The sequence below is a fragment of the Esox lucius genome, chromosome 12 (genome assembly GCF_011004845.1).
Source record: "Esox lucius isolate fEsoLuc1 chromosome 12, fEsoLuc1.pri, whole genome shotgun sequence".
In the NCBI taxonomy this organism is placed as follows: domain Eukaryota; kingdom Metazoa; phylum Chordata; class Actinopteri; order Esociformes; family Esocidae; genus Esox; species Esox lucius.
This window is the reverse complement of record NC_047580.1, coordinates 19,867,986-19,891,355: the sequence shown is the minus strand read 5'-3', so window position 1 is coordinate 19,891,355 and position 23,370 is coordinate 19,867,986. Positions and strand designations below refer to the sequence as shown.

At 37.2% G+C, this 23,370-nt stretch overlaps 2 protein-coding genes across 2 annotated transcripts; one reads left to right on the top strand and one right to left on the bottom strand.

Annotated features, from left to right (window-relative positions):
- Positions 1-6,768: 6,768 nt before the first annotated feature.
- ndufb11 (NADH:ubiquinone oxidoreductase subunit B11) lies at positions 6,769-9,788 on the bottom strand. The gene is made up of 3 exons (XM_010898740.4): positions 9,525-9,788; positions 8,700-8,830; positions 6,769-6,991 (listed from the first exon to the last, which is right to left on the bottom strand). Exons 1-3 carry the CDS (start codon positions 9,708-9,710, stop codon positions 6,853-6,855), a joined length of 456 nt encoding a protein of 151 aa, XP_010897042.1. The 5' UTR covers positions 9,711-9,788; the 3' UTR covers positions 6,769-6,852.
- A 4,031-nt stretch (positions 9,789-13,819) lies between these two features.
- On the top strand, positions 13,820-22,168 carry LOC105026928 (properdin). The gene is made up of 10 exons (XM_010898739.4): positions 13,820-13,972; positions 15,816-15,960; positions 16,039-16,220; positions 16,320-16,490; positions 17,827-18,021; positions 18,161-18,334; positions 19,796-19,984; positions 21,115-21,226; positions 21,704-21,835; positions 21,935-22,168. The coding sequence occupies exons 1-10, from the start codon at positions 13,921-13,923 to the stop codon at positions 21,942-21,944; spliced, it is 1,362 nt and encodes a 453-aa protein (XP_010897041.2). The 5' UTR covers positions 13,820-13,920; the 3' UTR covers positions 21,945-22,168.
- The last annotated feature ends 1,202 nt before the right edge of the window (positions 22,169-23,370 follow it).

The following is a 23,370-nucleotide window of genomic DNA, read 5'->3' as shown; positions in this document are numbered from 1 at the left end:
CTGTGTGCCACGCCGATAACATCCGCCAATGTCCATGAACCAGAGATCATTGGAAATGGGGAGATTGGAAACTATTATTAATAAATTGAGGAATGTAACACAATAAATATATAACTATAGATGGGCAATGATCTACAGCCCCAAACACTACAATGGATCTATGTCGGCCACCGCAACAATAACAACGTGTGCAGAGGTGGAATATAAAGTCTTTATTACAGTTGTATTATCTTAATTGGATATAAATAACCATATAGCAAAATGTATGCAATCACTGTTCAATTCAAAATACAGTCCCTTGAAAAAATATTTAGAACCCTGACCAATTCTCTCATATTACTGAATAACAAATGGTACATAAATGTTGCTCTGTTTTTTTCAACTGATTCAAAATCAATGATTGTACAGTGACATTTGTTGTATACAGGGGGTGGACAAAACAACGGAAACACTTAACGGAAAACACTTGCCTTCAGAAGAGCTCCAATATTAGAACGCTGTAATACTAGTCTGGAACTGAGTGTAGTGAGATATTTGACCATTCTACTTTGCACTCTGCAATCCAGAACTTCCCAAATATCTTTAACGATGTTCAGATCTAGTGATTGGGGAGGTCAAGCAAGGCCTGTGATATCATCCTGGTTTAGCATTGTGTATGGGGGCATTATCATACATTTTCAGTTTAAAAGTGTCTGTTTATCCCTGTCAGCTTCGACTTTCGTCAACTGTTTTTATTTACCAATGTAATGACTGCGAGAGGTCTTGGCTTCACATGTGCACGTCACTTTGTCTTCCATGCCTAGGAGAATCTTAAACATACATACCTCCTACCCCTTTTTCTCTCACCTGTCTCAGGGACCAGTTGATTGTGTTTCCACTTCCCCCATCATAAGCCAAAGCCTCATGGGCCTGGGAATATTAAATCAGTCAGTGTTTTAGACTTCGATTTGTCCTTCCAAGGGGGAGACCTATTTTGGTCTCAGCAGCAGATCCTGGATATGGTGACAGGGATGTGCTCCTATGGGTTCTGGCAGTGCATATACAGGGCATGAGAAGAGTCCCTGGGCCCTGTAGAAGAGTTATACAGTCTGGTTAACTTAAGGTTGAATGCGCAGCCATTGTCAGTGCAACATTTCTCAATGGCGCACTGGAAGTTTAAAGCAGTGCAGCAAGATAGCACAACATATATAGCACAACATGTGGATGGAAAGTAGATAGGGTAATAGAGAAGTTGTTGAAGGTGGGTAGTAGTAGTCTTGGAAGAGATTAGCCAGCTAAAGCAGTGTTTTTCTTTTACTTTTTCAGGATAACCATGAGTAAACTGTGAGCAAAGTTCATTGATCAAACACAAATGAAACACGTTGCAAAAATGTTTGTGTAGCAGTCATCTGTATTGCTTATGTAGAGAAACATGCATTCATTTTCTCCAATCTATTTCATATTTTGAAGAACACTGGAAAATTATTCTCTCAACCATCAAAATTATAAACTTTAGGTCAACTTTAGAGCGAGCATGTTAGCTCCAAATATTAATTTGTCATATTATCTCCACTAATGTGATATAATATGACAGATCTAGCTTTGTTTTCCAATCATTTTAGTCAGAAGTGCAGGATGAGAGACCATTATATAATATGTAGCAGGTGCATGGTTTGGTATATTTCTGTGCTTTGGCTTTATCTTTGAGTGGCAAATCCAATTTTCAGAATGTTAATCATAGAAGAAAGGTACTACAACGTGGAAAGGAAGTCGTCTATAAAACAGAGGCGCAGGAACGTTCCTTACATTTCTACAAAGGCAGCTCCACTATATCATAACTCTACCCGCTTCTGATGAGTTGGCAGAGGTGAGGTCCATTTCAGCAGATCTTAAATCATTTGCTGATTCCAGCTCATGTAGGCATTTCAAAAAGTCATAGTTTATATTGAGTGTGATATAAAAGGTATACACCAATCAGCCATAACATTATGACCACTGACAGGTGAAGTGAATAACCCTGATAGTCTCGTTATCATGGCACCTGTTAGTGGGTGGGATATTTTAAGCAGCAAGTGAACATTCTGTCCTCAAAGTTGATGTGTTAGAAGGCGGAAAAATGGGCAAACGTAAGGATCTGAGCGACTTTGACAAGGACCAAATTGGGGTGGCTAGACAACTGGGTCAGAGCATCTCCAAAACTGCAGCCCTTGTGGGGTGTTCCCGGTCTGCAGTGGTCAATAGTGGTCAGAACACAGTGCATCACAGTTTGTTTCCGTATGGGACTTTGCTGACCCCGGTCCAGTGCCGAAAGCGCCTAGAATGGGCATGTGAGCATCAGAACTGGACCACAGAGCAATGGAAGAAGGCGGCCAGCCGGGCTAGTAGGCCAAAATTTCCACTAGCCTGGGTAAAATGTTGATAGCTCTATTTGTTGTAACACTATTTACAGAGTAACGAACAGGGCTAGATGTTTTCTATATATATTTTCCAGTATTTTCCAGTCTGTGCACAATATTATATAACCACTTAGAATGAGAGAACAGTTTTGTAACTGCAACCACCCAAAAATATCCAATCAAGTGTAATTAGCAAAACTAATTTATAATATTTAAATAGTTCATACAAAATATTCCCTCAAACGTAGGCTGCATTCAAGATAATGTAACGTGTTCTTAACATTCAATGAACGTTAACGGCAGCTGGTAGGCTAATGGACGTGATATTACTGGTGGTATTTAATAGTGATCATGACAAATATGTATAAAACACATTAACAGGTTGCAAACGTTCAGTCTAATGAACCCATTCTTTCTGTTTTGGCGCTAAACTAGTTACAAAATGATTGTCGTGTTTCGTGGCTTGAACAGAGATAAAAAGATATTAGAATACTATATTGTTGTAGCTACAGTTACCAAAGGGGCGGGGCTTAGCAAAGGTTCCGACTCTTTATTTCAAGGCGAGTCTGGACTGATAATGAGCCTGATTATATAAGGGCTGATGACTCATAATATAAGTCACCGCAACTCCATCGAATAAATCGGCAAAAGTTCAGTCGCCTGACGGACTAGTGATTCTAAAATTAGACTCGCCCGAAATGTAAACTACGAGCTTAATTTCCAGCCCTGGTGATGCTTCATTGGGCTATGTTCTGCTGGGAAACCTTGGGTCCTGCCATTCATGTTACTTTGACACCCCATACGGAAAATAAATACCTTTTAAGTATATTTTTTAAACATATTTGGGATACATAAAAAAAAGGCCAATTAATGTATTTAATTAAATGTAATTAATACATTTAGAATACGTTTACAAACGCATATAACATTTTACAAAAAATGTTGGAGATGTATTTGAAAATGTATTGGAAAATACATACTAAATATATCTATTTTACAGTACATTTGGGTAATATATTTTTGAATGCATTTTAAAAGCACAACATTCAGCAGATTGAGTCTTGAACCCACAATGTTTAGTTTCCAAATCATCTGTACTAACAATTACTTGTAACAGGGATATCTGTTTTAGACAAGCGAGTTGTGGTCTTACCAAGGTTACAGTAGTAGGTTAGAGTATATTGGTGACTTCGAAATGAAATGCATTTCTATAAATATGTATTTTAACACCTAAAAGAGATGTCATCAATTACATAACTAAAAAACTGGTTTACACCTAAGGCACCCCACAGTCTATTCCAGGCCCAATATCTGTAACGATACCAGACGGAGGCAGGTGTTGTGGTTCCACATGCGGTGTGCACTGCTTTTATTGATAACAGGTGACAGCTGAAGCGTGGTCAGAAGTACAGGCTGGGCTCATACATGGGAAGGCACAGATACAGGCTGAGGTTCAAAAGGGCTTGGCAGGTCTCCAAATCTCAGTCAGATAGAAGGTCAAAGCACAGTAGTCCAAAAGACAGGCAAAAGTAGCCAGACTGGAGAATCGGAGTCAAAGGTAGATCGGGCAGGTCGGTACACAAAAATCCAAAAACTGTAATCAATCCAGAAAGGGCTAAGTAAAGTTGCAGGAAACAAATAATCAATACCTCACAATCGGAAAGCTGGGAGTGAATGAACTAAATAGTGGGAGAAAACGAAGTGACACAAGTGATCAGTATTCAGCTGATTGTGAGGCGGGAAGAGTGGTGTGTTCAGATGGAGTGGATGGTTGAGGTCTAGGAGGTGCGCTGGTTCCCAGAGATGAGTGAGGTGAACGGGGTACAGACCTTACAATATCCACTCAAACCTGAAGCCTGTAAGGGAAAAACACCTGTGTTTAGCTCTTGGTCTCAGTTTGTGTTCCTTGTTGAAATAACGGTAAAATCATTTTCAGGTCTGCTGTGAAAAGAAAAAATATAACAAGTCTTACATAAATGTCATTTTGGACTGTGAACATTAATTGTTTAGAAATACATTTTGACAAAATTGAAGTGTACTCATACATTTTGACATACATTTTGGAAATAAAAGGTGAAATACATTTTGATACCTGAAATGTAATTTGAATAAACTTAAATGTATGTATACATTTTAAAATATATTTCAGAATAAAAGGTTAAATACCTTTTCTTACCTGAAATTTATTAAGAAAAAATTAATGTTTTCAAATTATATTCATCATACATTCTACATGCATTCCTACCTAAGCATTGTTGCAGACCATGTGCACCCTTTCATGGCAATGGTATTCCCTGATGGCACTTGCCTCTTTCAGGAGGATAATGCGCCCTGCCACAAAGCAAAAATGGCTCAGGAATGGTTTGAGGAACACAACGAGTTCAAGGTGTTGACTTGACCTCCAAATTCCCCAATTCTCAATCCAATTGAGCATCTGTGGGATGTGGAGGCCCCAATCCATGGAGGCCCCACCTTGCAACTTACAGGACTGCTAACGTCTTGGTGCCAGATACCACAGCACACCTTCAGAGGTCTAGTTGAGTCATGCCTCGGGATGGGTCAGGGATGTTTTAGCAGCAAAAGGGGGACCTACACAATATTAAGCAGATGGTCATAATGTTATGGCTGATCAGTGTATATTCCTTCAGGTGGTCAAGCCCTACTTATAAAGCAGGCAATGCACTTGATCTAATCTTTACTAGATGCTGTGTCCATTAATCTCACCACTTACCCACTCAAGTTGTGTGACCATTTTTGTCTCCTCTCTTTCCTCAGTCATTACACTGTCAGCCCACACATACATCTTACACTACTGCAAAACTGATAATCTTTCCCCATTGCTCTCTCCTTCTACATCAAACCATCTATCCCATGTCCCTTGTGACCTGTGTCTGCCTGTGACACTGCAAAAGTTCCTGGCTGCCGCTGCTTTTAATGTCAGTCCACCACATAAAGCTTAACCATGACTGAGATGCTTTTTTTCCATGGGATGGCCTGCCGCTCAAGGATATGTCCACATTTGTTGACAACTGCAGTCTACTTATGTTGCTTATGCCTAGAATTGGCCATGTTTGTACACATTTTTGAAAAGAAAAAAAATTAATATATATTTTACATAAATGTTCAGACCCTTCATTCTTTGTAGAAACACTTTTTAGAGCAATCACAGCTTCTTACCTGTATGCTTCAGACCCTTATTTTGCTTTACCATAGTGGTGGGTGGTATTATGAGGCAGGTGATGAGGAGTAGCTTGTTTTTGAAAGACGTAGTGCTTGGCATTTACGTGTAATAATTTGATGTTGGCATTATCAGACCTTCAGATTGCATGTCATATGATTTTTACTTGCTTCCATCTAACTACCATAAAGGTCTGACTGATGCAGCAGACATGGTTATCCTTCTGGCAGGTTCTTCCATCTCAGTAGAAAGTTTGAGGCACTGTTACAGAGTGGCCACTGGGTTCTTGGTCACATCTCTGACCAAGGCAATTCTTTGCCCAGTTACTTAATTTGGCCGGATGGCCAGCTCTAGGAAATCTAGCTAGTTCCAAACATCTGCCATTTCATAACAACAAAGCCCACTGAACACTTGAGACTTTTAAGTGTCTTAGCAATTCGGTCTAGGTGGTCTACAGTTTTCATGGACTTGTTGGCTTGGTTTTTGCTCTGACATGCACTGTGAAGTGTATGAGCTCATACAGGGATGGCCCTTTCTAAATCATGTACAATCTATTGAGTTTGTCACAGGACTTTATCTTTCAAATGAATGCAAATACCTGGCAATACCCATTAACTTTTCAATCGATGAGACCAACAATTGTAAACAAATTGAAGACATTTCAGTAGGACACCTTAAATACCCGCGATTGGTTACCATCCAGCGATTCTAGCCGAGGATTTGCAAATTGATAATCCCAGAAAATGCATCTCATCAAACGTACCATGTCAACAATTCCTTCACTTTCCTCTCAATAAAATGTTTCCTGACAGCTCAGTTCCCCACACCATTCCCTGAAAGAGAATAGGGCTACGATCAGAAGCAATCTAATGTCATTGGTTGAATTTTCCTGGCAAGAAATTAAAACAATACTCTTGTGGTGTATAGTTGTTTGAAACCCCCCAGGTTCTGTCGCAATAATTACATTCAAATGCAAAAAGTGGACCCTGCAGACAGTTTTTTTGGGAAAACTTGCCTTAAGTTTTACTGCTTTGCACTGAACCAGCAGTGTAGTACCTCATCTTTTTGTAGCTCAGTTTAGGGACACATATGACGGAGGTGCAAAGAGAAGGGCAAAGGGAGTGATTTGGAATTCACACAAAATATTCAATCCACTATTTTGACTATAATACTAATTTCTTGATCACCGATACTCACAAAACGATCATATAGCAATGCTGTGGTAGACATTTTATAAGATTATACTGAAGATAAATTTACAGTCACACAGAACTAAACAAATTATAATTGTAGAGCTCTTTATAGTGTATTCTTCTCTTCCGCTTCTGGTAGCACAATCTTGCTTGGGTCATAGTAGTTCTCCTCCATAAGAGGAAGACCTGCAGCCTCCCTCTGTGTTATCAACCTTTCAGCTTCCCTTCTGGCCCATTGCCTCATTCTGTTGAAAAAAAGCCAGATCAAAATGACAAATTATCAATTATCAAGCGATAAGACTTAGTAAATGTGTCTCTATTTCTTCAGATCCATGTAGAACAGAGTAGGGTGAGACCAGATATATTAGACTGTGGGTGAAAGAACATGATCAAAGACACAATCGTTGCTGAACGTTCCAAACCTTTCTCATGCATTTCAAACCCTGACAAAAGGTTTGCTTATGGGGAAGCCAGATCAGAAGCGCAAAAAATGGTGTTGTGATTTCAAATGTTTAGCTGTGTGTTGAAACTGGAGAGATAGTACAATCAGTTACATTTCCAGCATTGAGCTGAAAAAAATAAAAATAAGCTGGATTCCATTTTTGCGAGGACACACTGCTAAGCTCTGCCTTAACTGTGTAAATATTGGAAATTAATAGAAGAATATATGTTGTACTCAGATTTAATGTTTTTGTGCATTTTGTTTTATAAGCTTTTTGCCAACCCAGCTGCATATAATGGGTTTGTTATTATCAAATGTTCTGTTGTGGTAAACATGTCTGCTAATTATGTAGGCTACAAAGGGATCCAATAAAAACGTTTCATATCATTACATTTTGGAAGGATTTAAACAAAATATTTTAACCTCATCCTTTGCAAAGGGTATCCATATTCTTATATGATAGCTAAATGCTGGTGGCTTTCCTTATTTGTGTCATGTGTAATGAAGTGCACTGTTGACAAGTAGGACCTGATAGGCGTAATTACTCTAGAGCATATAACTTGTAGTGCATTTCAGACAAACAATACCAAAAATGTTATTTGGTTATAGTAGTCAAAAGGTAGTAGTTAAAAAGTAGAATAATTTAAAACATTTCCATGGATACTTGAAAATAATTATTTTCTGTTTTAAGTTGCAATGTTTTCGGTTAACCGAAATACCTGTTTTTAAAAACTATCGATACAACATGAGCCCCACTATGTAACGCGCAAAGGACTGGGTGTCGTTCTCATGTAACATCGGCTCAATTACCGTTTGTGTGAGAAAAGGGCGACCGCGCGTATGGAGGAAGCCGTGTGGTTGACACGCAAAACTCAGCAACAGAACTATAAGACAATATTTATCAACACATAAAATGTAGTTTATTGGATGGAAGAGTCAAGAGGACCTAGTTACTTAAGCTAGACAGCTATATGATATTTGCTTAACTCACTGTTTTCTGTACTATTAAAACGCCTTTCGATTCCACTGCCGAGCTTTACGTAGTGTTTTGTGGCTAAATATTTTTTTCCGTAGGTACAGTAACATTAATTCAGTAAATATATTCCATCGTCCCTTAGATTAGTTAACTTTCATCCACTTGCTAACATTTGCGTCATTATGGACCTCACCACACTACTAGCGCTGACTGACGATTGTAAACAACAAACGTGTGACAGAGCGTAATAAAAACTACTTCAAAACGAATACTTGTTATGACGATATACCACGCCATTTATATGTAAACATTTTAGATTTGATTTTTAACAGTATTTCGAAAAATAATATTCAGGTCAATTTATTTAAACCTAAAAAAATACATATACATAAAGAAATATGGTGGAACACTGAATACACACACAAGTACTCGAATACTAAATTATTTTCGGGTATTCGAACATTCGACTATCCGTGCCCATCCCTAGTGACAACACAAGTGACACATATGAATGTAGAGTGTAGAATAAACATACCCATGATCTGGCAAATAGTGGATGAAGGTTCCCCCAACAACAATGGCCACAGAGATGCCAAAGAAGAAGGCCATCCTCATGTTCCACTCATCAACGATAGGGTCCTGAGAGAACCCATGAAAATCTGGATTCTGTAAAGATTTAAGAGGTTTTGTTTATTATGGAGAATGTCAAGCGGGACGTAAAGTCTTGGAACATTCAGACATAAGAAGACAAAGGTTGAGAAAATGTTTCGCAACAGAGCTGTCAAATAGAAATACATCTATTTTTTCATTACATATTGAAAGACTCCCCAATTGCAAGATATGCAAACAGAAGTGAAATGATCCCCTATTATGATTATACAGCTGAAATAGGTTGTAAAGTTATAGAAATTCAACAAAACTTGTTAAAAGGGAATAATGAAGGATATAGGATTCTTTTAAAATCATGGAAATTTAAAATGGCAACTCATATGTACCAAATTGATATTGGAAAACATGGGATGGCTTTCCAGATCATCTAGGAAGACAAAATCTTTGCAGATCCTTGAGGTCCTCATTTTCAAAACTGCTGCCTGTTTTATATGGATTCTTATGCTTATCCATGTACTTGAAATGTGATTACTTATTTTTGATGGTGTAGCTCAAAAACAACTGTGATCAGCTGCACGTAGATTGAAATGCTGATGTTAATGTTGATGTATTACCATATTAACATTAACAAGACGTAACGAAAAGAAATGTAGCAGGCCACTATATCTGATTGAAGGAATGTGTGTAGTTTGTTTTTATTTTCATTACAGCGGGTAGCTACATAATGTATTTCGATTCTGGAAAAACTCACCTTCTCAAACGCGCTGACCTCGGAGTGTCCATGACTTTCCTTAGCATGCGAAGGCTGCAAATCTGACACAGTGGCGGAACCAGCAGCACCGGAGTTTGGCGAATGGGATATTAACCGAGTTCCGCACAACCTATTATAGGGAAAACGGGTCAGGGAATGACCAAACCTTGAAAACCGAGAGAGCATTTTCAGGAACCCCTTTGGTTCACCACACACTGCAAAAATAATAATAATAGAATAATACTTCCGAGTCGATCCGGAACCGGAATTGTTTCTTTTTTTTACTTCTTGTTCTTCAGTAGTGAGCTGGTTTACAATCGCCACCTACAGGATGCGATGGGAAAATACGGTTATCAGCTCTTAGTGATTATCCAAGGACAAATCTTTATCGAGTTCACTCTTTATGTAATACGTCAAAACGTAATTAAATAGTTAGCATATATACTCCCGTTCAAAGGTTTGCGGTCACTGGAGAAATTTCCTTTTCCCCCACGAAGACATACATGAAATTAGTTTGAAAAGAACATATAATCATGTTAGAAATAATTATTTTAAATTTAAATAATTGTGTCCTTCAAACTTAGGTCAAAAATAGTGTATAAGTGAATGAAGTGACAGTGCTGTAATATAACAAATATTATTCTTTGAAAAAAAGAGAGGTAATTTGGAAGAAATAAGAAGTGTACCTGTGTGATCAGAGGTAAAGGAACACACCACACTTGTCTGTGGATCTCTAGCTATTATGGCATAAATAAAATACCATAAAATGCATAAACTATTCTAAAAATATTGCTAATCTAATAGGGGTACTCTGGACAGGAAATTTCTGTGATCAAAATACATTTGGTTTTAGAGGTATACAGTCCCTGACAAAAGTCTTGTCGCTTGTGTACAAATTGACCTGAAGTGCCGCTGAAATATATTTCTAATCAAGATGTCTTTACAAGAAATGGCTCATTTGAATCCCAACAGCTTTTGTAATAATGTTTCAGTGCAAAACGAAACTGTCAAAAAGTATTCTAATATTCACAGCTTGGTAAAGCCCATTGAGTCAATTTTTGCAAAGACATAAGTGTTGTCGCCTTGTCATATGAGCTTTACCTGTGACTAATAATGGTTCAATTAGGTCTCAGGTGTGTATAAAAACAACCCCAGTACACTAGACCTTCACATCAACTGCAACTAGACCTCTGCAAACATGCCTAAGATTCACCCTGAGACCAAAGTTTTGATTATCAAGAGGCTGAAGGTCAGATCCACTGCTGATGTGGCAGACACCTTCAATGTGTCTCAGCGTCAAGTACAGAGGATAAAAAAAACATTTGAAGACACTGGAGACGTTTTTGACAAACCCAGGTCAGGCAGACCCCGCAAGACAACTGCTCGAGAGGACCGTTTGATGGCTCGAAAATTTCCACTGCAGCAGAGCTCCACAAGACCTGGTCACCTGAAGTCCCTGTGTCAACCAGAACAGTTTGTCGGATTCTGTCTCGAAATGGCCTTCATGGTCGAATCAGTGCCCAGAAGCCAGCACTAAACAAAAGACAATTGAAAAACCGTGTGGCATTTGCCAAGCCTGCTAAAAGGATGGATGCTGGAAAAGTGGAAGAAGGTGGATTTTTCAGTCGCCGCAAATATTGCAGGAGACCTACTGGAGCCCGCATGGCTCCGAGATTCACCCAGAAAACAGTGAAGTTTGGTGGCGGAAAAATCATGGTCTGGGGTTACATCCAGTATGGGGGTGTGCGAGAGATCTGCAGGGTGGAAGGCAACATCAATAGTCTAAAATACCAAGAAATCTTAGCTACTTCTTATATTCCCAACCATAAAATAGGCCAAATTCTGCAGCAGGATGGTGCTCCATCGCATACATCCATCTCCACATCAAAGCTCCTCAAGGCGAAGAAGATCAAGATGCTCCAGGATTGGCCAGCCCAGTCACCAGACATGAACATCATTGAGCATATGTAGGGTAGGATGAAAGAGGAAGCATGGAAGACGAAACCAAAGAATATTGATGAACTCTGGGAGGCATGCAAGACTGCTTTCTTTGCTATTCCTGATGATAAATTGTATGAATCCTTGCCAAACCGCATGGATGCAGTCCTTCAAGCTCATGGAAGTCATACAAGATATTACATTTGGATCTCACAGCACCACTACTTAATTTGCTGACATATTTTTGTATTTGCAGTACATTTTTTCTAATTCTTTATAGGCGACAAAACTTTTGTCTTGCCAAAATTTGACCTTTCTGTCTTGATTAAATGATAAATCTTTTTTCAGTGAAACTAATTTATTTCAGTGCATTAAACATCATTTGGGAGGGTTTTAGCTTTTCATATGAGCTATTTCTAACACCAATTGATTAATTAAAAGTCAGGTTAATAGCAGGTGTTTCTACAAAATAGATAAGCGACAAGACTTTGTCAGGGACTGTATGTCTTCTGGACAGGAATATATATATTTTTAATGTGAATGAAAGCAAGCAAGTTTATTTATATAGCACAATTCGTACATCGAAGCAATTCAATTTGCTTTACAAAGACAAATAACAAAAAAATATGAAAGTACAATAACATAAAAACAATTACTCAAATGAAAACATAAAAACACGTCTAAGATTTTCTGGTAGTTTATTCCAGTTGTGTACAGCGTAAGTGCTAAACGCAGCTTCTCCATGTTTAGTTTGGACTCTGGGCTACAAAGAAGGTAATACAAAGAAGGTATTACCTCTGAGAGGAGAGGTAAAGGAATATACCACACTAGTCAGTAGACCTCTAGCTCATATGGATAGTGGGCTATTAAGAAATAGCAGTAGAAAAATGTGAATTTGTGTATAATCAGGGAAATTCAAAATGGCAAATCTAATGGGTGTACTCTGGTCAAGGATAGTCAGTGACCAAAATACAACTCTGGATAGGAACATATTGAAAAATCAATAGCTGAACTATGTGACAGAGCTCAAATAGAAAAAATATATGTAAATAAATAAAAGGGAAATTAGGGAAATTAAAAATTGCAAATCAAATTGAGTTAAGCTGGACACGAAAGTTTAGTTTCCAAAATTGAGATTGGAAAACACACTGAAAGGGTTCCTAGACCATCTGGGAAGACACAACTTTTCAAAACTACTGCCTGTTTTGTAAAGGTACTTGTACATTTCGAAATGATGCACCCAGGAACTCTTGAAACCTGATTGTCAATGACTTAGTGGACATGGATGTGTAGCATTCAATTACATGTTACAGGGATTCTGTAATCCGATGACAGAAATGAACTAAATGTAATCAGCCCAGATTACCTTAAAATAGTGTAATCACAATTACTGTTAAAATATAGCAACAAGTGCCTCATTTTCCAAAGCCAAATCCTTGAAGATGGTCACTTGTTAAGGTTGCACCTAAAACAGCTAGAATCATCCAGCTTGGACATGAATAATTACATTAAACCATTTGTTTTTAATTCCATTTACAGCTATTAGCAAATCATATTAAATTACATTTTAAGTGTTGCAAAAAACATGATTTTGGTATGATCATGGGCTAGTGCCATTTTGTGGCCTATATCTCCCACACAGAATATGATTTTCAGTATCTTTAAGTTGTCACAGGTTTTCGATTTGAAAAAGAACTAACATATGCTAATGATATTCCTTGGCATATATATGGACTGGGTTAGAATTTTAAGGAATCATTCAAAGAATGTACAGGATAATGTTATTTTAGGTAACCTAAAGGATTACTTCACAGATTACTATATTGAAAATAAAAAGAAAACTGTCCAACCATGGCAATCAATGCACTAAACTATTGGTTGACACACACTATGTCTGAGCAGGGGAATGAGATAAAGCAGTTGCATTTTTGGCTATTTGTTTTAATGTGCAATGATTGTTGAATAAATATTGAATTAAATTCAAGGTTTCACAGTAAGAAAGGCAAAAAACCTATTATGTCAATCATTATTGCAACAAATGATGATGTGAATAGTTTTTTGAATTAACTATTATTGTTGTTGATGTGATTAATTTCACAATACATTATAAATAACTACTAAACATTTAAATCACACAAACCTAGTAAATATTTCAAATATAGCTTTATCAGGGTATCTACTTTTATTGGGCGAATTGCCAAACTTGACTATCTTTTTTATCTTGACTATTCCAATAGTCTATAAGACCAGCAGTCCCTTAGGCATTTTTTGAAACTCTACAAAGTTGCACAACAATGCTGGAAAAAGGTAAAGCTAAGGGGGGAGGTATAAGTTCATTAACCTTAAGGGAATAGGTTGCATGTCTTTCCAGTAATAAAGTGAAGCATGAACTAGAGAAACCTACTAGAGTGGACATAGAGTTAAAATAACAGTATCAGGAAAAGACTAAGACAAAGAAATGGTTCAGTTATGGAAAACATTTGTTTTGCTTATGGTCATAAGGGAATCAGGTCAGTGCCTTTACTATTTTTGATTTAAACCTACTCTTAACAACAGAATAATTTATTTAATTTAAGTATAATGATTAAACTGCAACACTTCATCTTCACTACACAGACACCACAAACCTTTTTGACAATGATAAATCTGTATTAAGTGGTTTTATATAATCCAAAGACCTCAATCACATTATGTTTTTGGACTCATTCAACAGCTTAAGTATAAAAATATGCTTTCGCCTCCTCCAGTCAAAAATACATTTTAGAAATAGCCCAGTCTGTTTAAATAAATCTAAACACATTGTCAAATTAAATCCTAATTTGCCAAAGTAGTTTGAGATGCATTGAAAGATAATAGGCTACATACAATCTACACGTGCAAAATTATAGTAGCTACCCATATTTGTATTTGTTTCCTAAAAGAACCACCTAGGAACTGCACACCCACCAAAAACCTTGTTATTTAAACAAGTGGGAATTAATCACTCATTGCAAATAAAGTTTAGTGTAATCTCAATTACCCAGAAGGAAAATTGTCGCAACAACTCTTTTTGGCACTTTTTAGAAACAGTTTCAAAGTGAAATACTTCGCCAAACAGAAAAACTTACATACATAAACTTTATGTAAATGTTTGCCTTTCTTAATTAATATTTTTAATGTTTCTAATAATCATAATAATCGAAATACTTTCAATACTTCTCAAACATTAATACTTTTAATCATTTAAAAACTCTAACACTAATAATACTACTACAAATACTGCTCCTATAAATAAAATAATACTACCAACACTACCATCACCATTACAACTAAAAAAAACCACCACCATCACCACTATTACTACTAGTAGTCCTACCACTATTGGTCCTACAAATTCTAATGCCCCTATTACTACTGCTCTGCTCCTTCTCCACCGACTACATTTTAATTAATACTTTTAATATTTAAATAATATTCAAGACTTCTTACACTTGTAGTACTTCTAAAATTTGCCAGACCTTTCATACTTTAAATACTCTAAACCAAAAATAATGTTAGAGTTAGAACAAGCTCCATGAACTTTACACACATAGTGTAGTTTATGTAAACAATAGGCAGTTTTTTCAACATTTGTTTGTTTTATGATTGATCATAAACTATACCTAATTCAATGCTAGGTAGCTTACAAGGTTAGTTGAACCTTATTAGGTTTAGCCTTAGCAGCTAACTAAATAACAGCTTGGCAATCTTGCTAACATTATACAACATGTGGTTTGAAATTTAAATTTGTATTGCCTATCCTATCCTGATTGTAGTATAACTATAAGCAAACAAACAAATGCTTTTTGTATACCTGTCTGTTGACAAGAAATATAGCAAATTAAGGTCTCTTTTCAAGTCCAAACGAACCTGTGAATTCCTCAATCACTCAAAATATTTAGTTATATATATTTAGCTTCCTCCAGTTTTTAATACAAATATTTTGGGACTGGTAAGGTTTTCTTTTCTTTTGTACCATTCTACAATAACATATGGGCACTGGATGCTTCCATCCTAATCTTAACTCGATGTGTTTTAGCTAGACTAGGTGAAGGGATGGCAAAATGTCAAATAATATGTCAAACAAAGACAGCAATGAAGAATCAACTCAGCGTGAATACACTAAGTACTCAGTTTGAAATTAAATTAACCCCCAATATCCTTAGAAATATAATCAGCATTTATCTGCTGTTTTATGATGAAAGTCTTACAAAATGGCTCCTTTAAATGTAATGCATACTAATAGTTTGATGGAATATTAGAATTGTATATATTAGAATACAAATTTAAATATTAAAGAGCTAATTGGAATCTATTAATTATCTATGTTTCTAGTATCACAGGAAGTGAAATGTTACAGCAAGTTTGATAAGAATCTGGGAAATTGTGCCAATCTCCTGGGAAATGTGGGAATGGATGACTGTTGCCTTAACACGCACTATGGATACACTGGAGATGATGGAAAGTGCAAGTCTTGTGGGTATGTCTCAATTTGTTTCATTTGTCTATCCAATGTCCAGTGCAGGATGTGATAAAAAAATAAATATTGCCCCTATAGGCCACCTTTATGGTCTGAATGGACAGCTTGGAGCAGCTGCTCTGTCCCCTGTAAAGAGGGAGTTATGCAAAGACGACGAGAATGCCATGGACAGGGAAAATGTGCTCAAACAACTGACCCTATGAAGCTTCTGCAACTCACGTTAGAGACCAAACCGTGCTTTGAGTCAGACTGTTGTCCAGGTACAGACCCTCTCTAACAAACAGGGAACCTACATTGAAAAATATCATAATTGAAGGTATTTTGTACTTCTTTTGATGACTGTGCCCAACATTTTTCAGAACAGGGACATTGGAGTGAGTGGGGTCAGTGGGAGCCCTGTTCAGTGACTTGTGAGAAGGGCATGAGGAAGAGAATGAGGACATGCACAAAACCTCCACCTAAATGTGGAGGCAGCTGCGACGGTCCAAGTGAAGAGAAGGAACCCTGTGTGACTGGTCAAGTCTGCCCAAGTAAAAATCATCATGATTTAGCCAGGGGTCTCCAACATGTTAATAGCAGGGTTACTGTTTACCTGCACTTATGAGTAGCTCACCAAATTATTCTTAAAGGACATTACATTTTAATGTTCCACTGCCATCAACGAGGTCACACATTTTATGGTATGTTTTGCTAAAATATATGAAGTAATGAATTTGGATCTGCTCAACTGGTTGGTTATACAATGTTACTGGTGACAGGACATCTGAGTTTAAAGCAGGAATCAGAAGTTGCAAAACTAACAAATAGTTTTACCTGGCCTGTTTCTGTAAAAAGATGAAGGATTGGGATGGATAAATGTAACCACTCTGAAATTCAGACATAGTGCTATGGACATACAGTCCATTACAACAAAATTATAATTTGAACCATGTTTATTATTTTACTGACATTGTTTATAAATACTGGAATAAAACAAGCTGATATTTTTGATTCTGCTTGAGGACAACATTTAAACCTCAAGGCATTTTTGTATTGTTCAAGTATCAATGGATAAATATAATTAATTAATTAACATAGGTAGAAGCTACAGATTACCCTTTAAGAAATGAAAATGGTTGTGGTATGCCAACTGTCATTGACTATTTAAGAAAATTGAATTTTTAGCTCAAATTATTTGTTTATCTGCACTTGATGCCAATCAAACTGCATGCGGTTTTGATTTTCATTCCCCAGAGGGAAATAGTTGAAGGATTCGGGGCTTAAAACTTGGTAATTGGAGCCCAGCCACAGTTGCTAAGCTAATGTTGCCCTTAATGCAGAGCCAGGCCCATTGACAACATACTGGCGAGTACACTAATGTACAATATTGTTTTTTGTGAGGTTTCTGACTACAAGGAAAATGTGCAAACTTTGCTTCATTGTAGATGGAGGGAGTTACTTTGTCATGACGATATAGATGGATGAAGTGTTCTAGACAGGTGTGCCTATCCCATCTAATAGCTGAGTGTGCAAGCTACAGTACAGGTAACTGGTTTTTACAAGTGTTAATGTTGTGAACGGTTGGTGGCTAGACAATAGTTTGTTTATTAACCTTTATTTTTACTAATTATAATGACAGAAGACTTTGTCTTGTTGTAAAAGGAAATAGGGAAGTTGCAAGGGAGTGGAGAATAAAAAATTTAAATGCTAGAAAACATAGATTTTAACATGTTATATCATTTTTATTAGTTCAAATGGTAAAATAGGTTGGAGACTCCTGTTTGGATTACATTATATTCTTTCAGGCTCAATAGTCAATTTCATAAATTATGCAAGTTTGGAATATCTTTTCACTGGAGTAAGTCAACCCTCCTCTTTCAACTGTAGTGCATGGCGGTTGGTCAAACTGGGAAAGCTGGAAGGCATGCTCGGGCACATGTATAAGTGGTGGTCTACCTAAACCCACACAGCAGCGCAACAGATTGTGTACCAACCCACCACCATCCTCAGTGCCCCCTGGTAATCAATGCCCTGGGTTAGGGAATGAGATTAGGGACTGTGTTGAGCTTCCTTTCTGTCCTGGTAAGTGGTGTGTCAAAGCAAACATATTTTGGATGGATATACAAGCAAATGGTTTAATGTATCAACCTAAACAAAATGTAATAAAACCTTGTACTCACGGTGTATGTAAAATAAACTTCTCTCCCTTAATCCTCAACAGTCAATGGTGAATGGGGATCGTGGGGCCCCGCCAGCTCCTGCTCCGTTACCTGTGGGGTGGGAGTTAATGAAATGCTTAGAGAGTGTAACAACCCAGCCCCTGCACATGGAGGTCAGGCCTGCTTGGGATCCAATAGAAAGACAACAATCTGCAATACTAAAATGCATTGCCCAGGTAAAATACTGACAGCCAGAGCATAAGCCATTCCCTCGGCCCATTCCATCAGTTATTAACAGTAGTGCTGAGCAAATGTGATAAGGTCTGAGCAAAGGTAATAAGGTGATCAAATCACTTGATGATGATATGTAATTTGATAAAACTATAAGTCTGTTTAGACAATGGGCTTATTTACAATGCTGAGAGAGAGAATAAAATGCTAGATCGACTTATCTTAGTTTGCATTCCTGTAGTGTTTGAATTTACATTGGTTCATTGGTCCTGTTAGACTGTTGTGGTTCAAATACTATTAGCATATACATTCTTCAATCTGTATTTGAACGCGTTTCACCAGGTATGACAATTTGTTCCAATTATTTGAGTGCGGAAAACTGAGATGAATGGCTTTAGGATTGAACCGAGTGACCTATCTACCTAAGAACAGGTTATTGTTGGAGAAGCCTAACAAATATTAAAAAGTGAGCGAAGGTAGGCATTTTCCATTGAAAGGACTTGGAAATAAGGTGGTACCTGTGAGTCTGAAGTCTTTTACATAGTAAGGGCCAGTTAAGATCATAATGATGAGGGTTGAACGGAACACTGGTGAAGGGCACAGGTGGATGGAAGTGTAATACATTTCATTTACATTTATTGGAGAGCTTTTTAGCGGTAGACTACCTCGCTGTAGTCATGGTTTGACAGGATGATGGCAGCATGCCTTGTTGGGGAAACAAACCCATTTTGTATTTAACTTTACACAGACGGTGGTTAATGTAGGTATTGAAGGAGAGTAAGCCATATACTAAAGTATTTGTAGATGTCCCAATACTTGAATTCAGACCCATTCAGGGTGAAGATGCAGTCTTTTCAAAGCACTTGCTGAATCTTAAAAGTCTATTTGTATATGTGTATATGTTTATTTCCTTTGTATATAGTATTTATATGTATATTCGAAATGTGTACATATTTTAACATTATATATGAGGCTGTGTTGTCTTTTCCTTTTGCATTTGATTGCCTTCAGCCAGGTTGCCATATAAAATGAGAATGGGTTTTTAATTTACCCCAAATGTTCTCTTTGCTTGTGGACTTTAGCTGGATTGCAAAAGCGCATTCAAACCAACTCTCTTCCACTCACTTTTTCACTTTTGGTCAACCAGCTTTGAAAAATAATTTCATTTAGAAAAGCAATATAGATGGCACAATGATTCCATACACAATTTAGTGCTTGTTTTAATACTTTTGAGTGAACTATGTTTTAGCAATCAGGAAACAACAGAAGTATTTGGCCAAATTATTTAATTGTAAAATAATTACTTTTTAAACTGGCTTACATTTAAGTTGTACCACTTTCAATATAAATATAAACATCTGCTGTGTCCTAGAGATGTTTTTACACTGTGTAATGGTAGTTGAGAAAGGTATATTGTTGAAAAAGTGTTGAAAGAAATGTAGATAATATTTATTTCTCTCCCACAGTGGATGGTGAATGGTCGCAGTGGGCAGAATGGGAAAAATGTACATCTAGTAGAGGAAAAATTAATTGTAGAAAAATTGGTGGAAGTCAAAGACGACAAAGATGGTGTGATCACACAGCTTTTGATGGGAAGACGTGTCATGGAGGGATTTCAGACTACAGGCCCTGTTTTGACATAGATTTCTGCAACTGTGAGTAAAATGTTTTTGATTTTTGTCTTACATAATATCTGCCATAGACCGCAAGCAGTTGCGTGTAGCTGTTTTCTATGACCTGGCCAAAGCCTTTGACTCTGTCAATCCCTTATCCTTATCAACAGACTAAATTACCTTGGTTTCCCCGAGAGCTATCTAGCCTTGTTCAAAAACTACTTCTCTGACCATGTGCAATGTGTAAAATCAGAGGGACTGTTGTCTAAAACTTTGACTGTCTCAGTGGGTGTTTTTGATTTTGGGGTTACCTTATTCTCTGTATATAGCCTATCAATAATGCTGCACTTGCTGCTGGTTGATTATCTTGTTCACCTCAATGCAGAAGACACTGTCTTGTATACAGTAGGCCCCACATTGAACTCTTTGCTGTCCATCCTTCAACTTAGCTCCAGTAATATACAACATGCTTTCCTTGATCTCTGACTATACCTCAACTCCAGTAAAACAAAATGCATGCTTTTCAATTGGACACAACCTTAACCTGTCTGCACTGCAAACATTAACACCTTAGATGGATCTGACTAAGAATCTGTTGATACAGGTAAGTACCTTAATATTTGGCTACATTGCTCCTAAAATCTATACCTCTGGCTAGCACTCTTTCCAGTTCTATGCTGCCATTGGAACTAATTGCAAAAGACACTCAAACTCAAATCTCTCCTCCGCCCTTATTCATTCAAACTCAGACTGTCTGAGCTGTCAACTGACCACTGCAACTTTTAAGCACATTATCCACTTGTATTTATGTAATTTCACATGATAACTCTGCACGCTTTCACTTTCTATTTATAATTTACCACCCCTTATGGTGGTTTTAGTATGCATCTTATCTGTAAAAATGCACCATCTCATATGTTGTAATTCTTACTTATATCTGTCTTATTTGAATGTACATAGTATTGTTTTTTTGTGTCTTTGATTATTTTCATTTTTTATATTGTACATGTGTAAATAAGTGTTGTCTTGCAGTTTTTATGCCTTTGACCAGGTCACCATTGAAAATGACAACGGTTAAATAAAAAAGCATTTTATCTCTTTGCATATCCATGCATTGTATAATACAATAGTCCTTATTCATCTTCCTCACACGATGCTCCACTTGTGTTCAGTTAATGGCAAATTGAGTGAATGGAGTGAGTGGAGTCTGTGTGAGCCCCCCTGTGGAGAAGGATCCAGAAGGTCCAGAGAAAAGAAGTGCACACCTGATCTGTCAGAATACCCGTAAGTAGACTGCATGTTATACTATTTATAATTATACTATTTATAATACTTGTGAAATGAACTCAGCGTGTCCCAAAGCCATGCCAGCACATCATTCAACCTGTTTCAAACGTTGGATGTTAGTGCAACAAACTTCAGTAATGTACCCTTTTCATTTGTTTAGTTCCTTAGCATCCTTAGATTAGTCTGTGTGATAAAAAGGGGCTAATCTGGAGTGTTTTGTGGGGCAAAGGCAGATCCCTGAAGGAGAGTAGGCAAGTCATTTTTTTTGTTTTACAAAAACATGTTGAAAGAAGGTAAGGAATCATAAATGTAGTGGCTACCTTACATTATTTTATAGAAAATGTATTCAACTTGTTGAATTTTCTCACTGTACATTTTCAAGGTGAAAGTTGTATAACATTTTGAAATGATAAAATGTGTTAACACATGAGGTATTGCTTGGTTAAAGCATGTTGCTTTTTGTTTCCTGGCTAGTGAGAAAATCGGGTATCCTGTTAAGACTACAGCATACTTTTATGGGATACCTAAAGTAAAGTGTCCTGAAACAGAACCTCCAACTGAAATTAAGCAGATTCTGGCCTGCATGAATGTCCCTCCTTGTGACAGGTAGGTATTATCTCAATAATAAACATGCTTTCATGATTGCAATATTCATTTGAAATCAACATTGGTTAAGGTCCAATGCTTTCTCAAATTTTTTTTCAGAATCTCTTGACTGCTTTGAAAGGACCTCTTAAGCCAACTCAATGTTCAACAATCACCACGCCACGTCTACACGGGAATATCCTGTGTATTGTCAACTTCAAAATGACACATCTAATTGATTTAGTAATGTGATTTCAATGCCTGTCAGTGACACAAGGAGGTTAATAACTTTCGTAATGATAATAATGTAATTTCTTAAATAAATAAAAATATTGTTAAGTCAATGAATTTAAATTTTTTCTACAATGGCTATTTTTTAACTGTGTTTCTTTCAATGATCGAACAGTGTCCGTGGGGGTGTCTTGTAAATTGAATATGAAGTTTGAGGAAAGGATATATAACGGGAATTAAATATTGTGTAATGATTAACGTCACAGGTATTTTACATAAGTACACTCCTACCTGGTAGGGCCATTGAAGAGTTACAGTATAACTAGGAATATAGTGGATTTGTTGATAAGTGAATACATCTTTTTGACCTTTTCAAATGTAGTGGATTGGCATGTGTACAACAACGTTGTTGATGACAAGGTTAATAATAATATTACAAATATCTAAAACCATTTAGGCAATCCCGCGCGTCACTCTTATGCCCTGGTCCCTAAAAATGGAAAGCAGCATGAACGGCAACGAATGTGAATGTCTGCTGAATCTCAATTCTGAAACTATTTTTACCTCGTTTACAATTTGAACGCGCCCAGTACCTGCACCAGCCCTAGGCTCGCTTCCAGGCTGCTATATCAAAACAGTAGTTCGTTATGCTAGATTGCTACATATTTTTACTAAATTATGCGACGCTGGTGGACCATGCCCCTAATTTATTGGTGTGCTCTGATCTATGCATGTCAATACTACACCCAAGTTTAACTACTAGGATAAGTTGACCAGATTTCTCGTTTTTCCCGGGACAGTCCCGTATTTCAGCGCGTTTTCAGTCATCCGACTTCTTTAGACAGAAATAACGATTTGTCTGTATTTTCACTTGGTCGTGTTTTTTTATTGGTCCGACCTACTGCCCATTCGAATGTGACATGATCTCATGATTTGCCACAACTGTCAGTCTTTAATTCCCAGTCTTAATTCTTTTTACAGACTATGATCCAATCACATTTTAATTCTCACGAGCTGCCAAGCCCAAGCACCTGTGCGCGCGAAATTCCATCTCGCGGTAACAACCATGCATAAAGGCGATGTTATTCGTTCGAGTACATTTTAAATTGAAGTGCACGACAAACTCATTAAAGACAATCGGAGTCTGAGAAAGATTGTCTCGTGCGAAAAGTACAACAGGCCAGCGGACTCCACCCTCCCCCAAACCGAATCAAATTAGCAAAAGCGGGTAAACTAATTATGTTAGGTTACGGGTATTGCTGTGTACACCTGAAACGTAGGCTGTGTTAATATTTCAGATCATAATGTGTTCAAGTTATCCGGAG

Excerpts from the sequence above, each read along its gene's own strand:
- LOC105026928 (XM_010898739.4), top strand. The coding sequence starts at position 13,921 with ATGGTTCAGTTATGGAAAACATTTGTTTTGCTTATGGTCATAAGGGAA. Across the intron at positions 15,961-16,038 it reads GGAAAGTGCAAGTCTTGTGG|GCCACCTTTATGGTCTGAAT; the intron begins GTATGTCTCAAT and ends TTGCCCCTATAG. Across the intron at positions 16,491-17,826 it reads GACTGGTCAAGTCTGCCCAA|TGCATGGCGGTTGGTCAAAC; the intron begins GTAAAAATCATC and ends TTTCAACTGTAG.
- ndufb11 (XM_010898740.4), bottom strand. The coding sequence starts at position 9,710 with ATGCTCTCTCGGTTTTCAAGGTTTGGTCATTCCCTGACCCGTTTTCCC. Across the intron at positions 8,831-9,524 it reads AGGTCAGCGCGTTTGAGAAG|AATCCAGATTTTCATGGGTT; the intron begins GTGAGTTTTTCC and ends AAATCTTTACAG. Across the intron at positions 6,992-8,699 it reads CACTATTTGCCAGATCATGG|AATGAGGCAATGGGCCAGAA; the intron begins GTATGTTTATTC and ends TTTTTTCAACAG.